The following is a 6,054-nucleotide window of genomic DNA, read 5'->3' as shown; positions in this document are numbered from 1 at the left end:
ATAGACCCACCCTTAATCCAACCCTAAATAAAACCTGTAATCCCTATTAAACTGATAATTAAAACACATAGCCCCTCACCCATTTACTTGCATGTATCACATTTTCAATAAAAAGGCACAATAATTCCTGACAGTAGTCACTCATCAGAGAACAATCTTTGGGAGTGTCCGACTGAGGATGTGCATGAAAATGGCACCGAGGCCTTAGTCTTCCTTTCCTGCACCGCCTCCAACAAGTCAACCCACCCCCGCCGAGGCTAGACCCCAGCACTCAACCATTTGTAATATACACAGTTAAGTTCTTATTAATCATATTCTCCCCACTATATTTTGTAACACTAGACATTGCTTCTATCTATCTGTAATTTTGTTTCCATTAATCAGCTCCCTCTATCCACCCTCTCAACATCTTCTCAGTATCCAACAGTTACTCTGTATCTCTCTACTTGTATGAGGTCACTTTTTCAATTTCCATATAGAAGGGAGAACATGTGGTATTTTATCTGTCTGTACCTGGCTTATTTCACTTAGTGTAATGGCTTCCAGGTTCACCCTTTTAACTTCCTTTTCAATTTAGATGCCTTTTTTTTTTTAAGAGATTTTTGCTATAGGGCAAGTACACTTGCCGGAGAGACAGAGACAGAGAGAGCGAAAGTGAGAAATCACCCTCCAGAGGGATGACCATGCTGCAATCCCTTCTCCTCCAGTCTCCTCTGGTATTTGGGGCACACATACACATGCGCCTGGCATGTTTTAAGCTGCTGAGTCCAGGACTGGAACCGTGGTCAGCTATGTGAGAGTCCAGAGACATAAACCATTATGCCATCTGCTAGTCCCAAGATTGTTTGTAATTTTTTAGAGATATTTTACACCTAGAAAGGCAAACTCATACATATGTTTTCCACTCTTTTTTACAAAATGGCATAAATGTATTTCTTCCATGACAGAGAAAGATGCTAGAGAGAGATACACAGCCCTAACAGGGGCTTCATACTGTGATGGACTCTCAGCCTCAGCCAGCCTGGACCACAGGTGCATGCCCTGCGTGTGTTGATACAGAGGTCCTCCGGACGCGAACACAGCGCCTTTCCTGTGACTCCAGCATCACAGAGTGTTACATTACCACTCAACCACAGCTGGCCCCTTAATATCTGTGCTGAAATTTAGTCCATTTAAGTCCCTAGGGTCCTACCATGTCATGGCCTTAGCCTCCCCGCTAGGATTGCAGGTGCACTATACTATACCCAGCTCTTGGATTCTATATTGTTGGGGTTTTTTGTTTGTTTGTTTGTTTTTGTTTTTGTTTTTTGTAAGGTTTTGCTGTTTTGTCCAGACTAGTCTTGTGTTTATGTTGCTCCTCCTCAGGCACTTCAGATTGAACTGGACTTCCCAAGGGATTCAGCCTATGGAGCAGAGTTTTAACAGCATGCCCTGACAACCAGCTCATTCTCTCTCTCTCTCTCTCTCTCTCTTTTTATTTAGGTTTTTGCCATAGGGCACTTGTGCTTGCCAGAGAGAGAGAATGAGAAATCACCCCGCAGCAGGGTTGGTGACACTGTTCTTTTCTCCATTCTGTCAGGATTTGGGACAGACACACAGACACACACACCCACACATACACACACACCCTGTGATTTTCAAGTCCCAGGGTCTAGGACTTGAACTATGGTTGATCTTGTGGGAATCCAATGCTTTAACCACGACGCCACCTGCTGACTGCACTTCCCTCACTTTATAATAACTGCAAGCAAGTTGTAGTGTATTGCCTATCAGTCACATCTTCCCGGCTATCCTTCCTTTCTACATTTGTATACTTTGATTTTTCTTTAAAATTTTAAGTCTCATAATTTATATTACTTTTTCTTAATTTACCATATAAATAATTTGTCCTTTCAGATAGTTTTGAAATTTCAATAATCCAGATTCTGTTCCCTTTTCTAGATGGGAACACTGGCACGAAGTAGAGACAGCTGGTAGAGGGAAAAGCTGATACTGTCAGGGTTTTCTACTCCAGACCCAGAGTTTTTCCTTCTGCAGTAGAATGTGCCTAATATGCAGGTGTTTACAGTTACCCCTACTAAGCACCCTTTCGTTTGATGTGACCCTTCCTGCCATTGATTGTATCCCATCATTTCTGTTATTTTTTTGGATCCTGACAGGTACTCCCAGATGTGTATTTCATGGAAATTCTTCTTCAAGTCATAAACATATAAAATAATAAGAGTAGATAGCCAGGGACCAGCAGATAATGTAGTGGTTAAGGTGCTAGACTCCCACATGGCCAACTGCTGTTCAAGTCCTGGACCCAGTGGCTTGAAACTCATGCTAGATGTGTGTGCATGTGTGCCCAAAAATTTCCAAGAAAAGAGTGGGGGAGAAGATATTCCAGCGTAGCCATCCTCTCTGGGGAGTGATTTCTTACTTTCTGTCTCTACGGCAAGCGCATGCACCCCATAGCTAAAATCTTACACACAAAAAAATTTTAAATAAGGAATAACCAAAGCCAAACCCAGTGACTGGCACACAGGTGCGTAGCAAGTGCCTGATGTCTAAATGCAAGATATATTTTACTCCGTAAAGGCCACTCCCTCTGTTGACAATATTTGGATAAGGGTTACTGATACAGGTTATGCTTCTACTAACATATATTATCATTCAGTCAATAGAACTCCGTCTTTCCTCCAAGATGCCTTGAGATGTTTTGTCATTTTGTTCAAATCTAGGTGTGTACGTTCATTTGGTCTGCCAGTCAGGTGGCATTTGCTCCTATGAGAAAAAAAGCTAGCCTGGCAGAGTTTGTTCTGCATGCCTCTCTGAGCCCTAGCTGAAATTTACTCATTTTGTTTCCATTCCTTCAGTTGCTAATAAATTATCCGATAGGTGACCCATCCTGTTTTACAGGTCATCAGTGTTAGACCCACCCGTTTGCAGTGCTTACCTTTTTGAAAATCAAAACATTTCCTCTTTCCTCTGACATAGTTCCTCTTCTCTCCAGAATTTTGTTGTGTATTTCCTAAGGGCCCACAGATACATTTCTCCTAGTTCAAGGGACCAGATTCTGTTTCTTCTCTTCACTTGTGCTTCAGTTCACCTTGACCAAACTTGCCTTAATAGAGAATCCCCTGGCATCCATCCAAAATACAGATGCCCAGAGTCCTTCACTGCAGATTTTGGTTGTTGTTCTGGGTTAGTCCTCCAAGGATATTTTTATGGTGAGGAAGTTAAATACTATTGTATATTACATGTATATATAGCGTTTTTGTTTTGTTTTTTTATTTTAATTTTTACCAGAGGGTGTGTACACTTGCCTGAGTGAGAATGTGAGAATCACTCTACATGGGGGATGGTCATGCTGCAATTCCTTCACTATTTCTCCCTGATTTAGTGATTTGGGGCATGGACACACACACACACACACACACACATGCCTGGCTTGTATTTCAGGCCACTAGGTCTGGAACTCAAACTGTGCGCTTTGCTGTGTGGTATCCAATCACCTCAACCACCACTAGCTGGCACTATGCTACACTTATTAACTGTGTTTTAATCTCTATGTCATTCACCACATTTTGCCAGGAGTTCGAATCCCTGAACTTGCCCTGTATTGCTCTCTTTGCTCAGAGCATAACTAAAAAAGACCTTTTGGGCTCTTTAAGGCTTTGGCAGTGTTCCACTCGTTCAGGACTTGTGTGAGTGTCTGAGTCTGCTCTTCCTGGAGAGCAGTGTGGACAGCTCATCACTCCTTAGCTGTCCCAGCCCTCACTGTCTGACGCCCAAACCACATGCTGGTGTCAATTCAGAATTCCATTCTAAAGGTGCACCTGGCGAATGTTTGGCTAGCATCCTCTGTTCAGAGTCTCTCCAAGTCCTGGGGAAATATCCACCCTCTCCAACTACAGCAGCGTTCTCCTTATCACAGACACGAGGTAGTAAGTGCACATTGTTGCAAGCTACTTCTAACTGTATCTCAACAATTTGAATTGTATATAGATTAGAGGTCCCAGGGGACATATGTCCTTGCTTGTCCTATGGGTAACTGTGCAGTTAATCATAGCTAACAATAACAAGGTTTCTTGTTTTTCCAGGTGGCAAGCCATATGGATTCTTCTGACTCAGTTGCATCTTCTGCCAGTAGTTTCTTGAGCTCAAACTCTACTCTTTGCATCAAGCACAAAGTGCACATGCTAAACAAGGGTGTACAAGCAGGTAAATTACTTGAATTTAAACTTTCTCATTAAAATGCAGATGGCTCAGGGCTAGCAGATGGCGTAATGACTATGTCACTGGACTCCCAGTTGACCGCACGTTTGAGTCCTGGACCCAGTGGCTTAAGTTGACACTGGGAGGAGAATGGAGGAGAAGGGTTTGTGGTGTGGCCATCCCCGCTGAGGGGTGATTTCTCGCTTTCTGTCTCTCTGTGTGTCTCTGTCTTTCTAGTGAGTGCACGCGCCCCATAGCAAAAACCTCTCCAAAAAAAAAAAAAAATGCAGAGACCAGCAGTTAGCATAATGGCTATGTCGCTGGACCACGGTTTGGGTAACCAGACCCGGTGGCTTAGACTCACATCAGGTGCATGTGCGTGCATGCCCAAGATCCCGAGTGGAGAATGGAGGAGAAGGGATTGTGACGTGGCCATCCCCCCTGGGGGGTGATTTCTCGCTTTCTGTCTCTCTGTCTCTCTCTGTCTGTCTGCTGAGCACATGCTCCCTATAGCAAAAACCTCTCCAAAAAAAAAAAATATATGCAGATGGCTCTTAAATATATAAGATACTCAGCCTCACTCATAGTAAAGGAAATGGAAATCAAAACTGTACTCAAATTCTATTTTTCATTTATCAGATTGGCAACCCAAGTTTGTTGGCGTGTTTATAGTTAGAAATGTAGAAAAATGAGTGCATACACAACCTAATAGAGCATTAGTATCAACTCTGAAAGGCAGTTTGACAGTTCCTATCAAAATTACTTTGACTCAGCATTTTAAAAATAATTTTATTGGTCTGGTGATAGATAATTTATATATTTTATTTATTTATTTTAATTTGTATAGAGTATATGCCCTCACCAGAGAAAAAGGGAAAGTGAGAAAGCATCCCTCAAGTGGGGGGTGGCCACACCACCATTCCCTCCCCTGCCCTCTGCTCTCAGGATCTTAGCATGCACATACATCTGGCATGCCTTCTGAGTCACCAGGTCCAGGACTCCAACCACATAGTCAGCCATGTGGGATCCAGCTGCCTCAACCACCATGCTACCTGCCTGGCCCTGGCCCAGCATTACTTTTGGAATTTATCCTATAGGTATGTTATGTATAATATATGAAACTTAGCCTCTATATATTCTTGTATATGTACAAATTGACAAGAGTACCAAATTAACCATGGAATTGTTATTTATAGCAAAAAATTAAAATCAACTTAGATATCTATCAATTACTGAATGGCTGGTTAAATAAATCATTCTATATCCATATAATTAATTTTACATAGAATGCAGAAGCTCTCCCAGTACTAATATGGAAAAGATACCCAAGATATATCTTTAAAAACAAAAAAAATCAAAGTACAGAACAGTGTTTAGCATACCACCATGAATTTTCTTTAAATGGAGAAAGGAAAGGGAACCAGACAGTGGTGTAGAGGTAAAATGCGGTGCTCTGGGGGAGGCCGTTCTCCACGGAAAGGTCTCCAGTTCAAGTACACCAAGTACACATGTGTCCGTCATCTGGGGCTGGCTGAAGGCCAGGGATGGACTGTGGTGTCAGAACTCTGTTTTTGGTGCTCTTTCTATTTCTGTCTCTCTTTCTCTTATTCATAGAAGAAAGAAAGAAAGGCATTTTTCTTTAAAGAGTGAATAAAAAGGGTCAACTCTGTGGCCTGGTAGGTAGGGTATGGATCCCACACAGCCCACTGTGCAGTTCGAGTTCCAGACCTGGTGGCTTGAGCAGTATGTCAGACACATGTATATGCATTCCCAGAAACCCAGAAAGAACAAGAGATGAAGAAGGGATTGCCCTTTTTTTGACTGGAACCGCCATCTTCAGTAGTTAACCAAAAT

The 6,054-nt window shown here is 42.4% G+C and overlaps 1 protein-coding gene across 1 annotated transcript in view; it reads left to right on the top strand.

Annotated features, from left to right (window-relative positions):
• Nucleotides 1-6,054, top strand: part of ALMS1 (ALMS1 centrosome and basal body associated protein) — a 187,109-nt gene that overhangs the window by 168,724 nt on the left and 12,331 nt on the right. The window contains exon 20 of the mRNA XM_027772964.1: nt 4,086-4,206. Coding sequence (XP_027628765.1) covers nt 4,086-4,206 — 121 coding nt within the window. The remainder of the gene's footprint in view (nt 1-4,085; nt 4,207-6,054) is intronic.

This window comes from Tupaia chinensis, unplaced genomic scaffold, assembly GCF_000334495.1.
Source record: "Tupaia chinensis unplaced genomic scaffold, TupChi_1.0 Scaffold000316_1, whole genome shotgun sequence".
Lineage (NCBI taxonomy): Eukaryota > Metazoa > Chordata > Mammalia > Scandentia > Tupaiidae > Tupaia > Tupaia belangeri.
The sequence above is the reverse complement of the archived record's forward strand: the minus strand, read 5'-3'. Positions and strand labels throughout refer to the sequence as shown.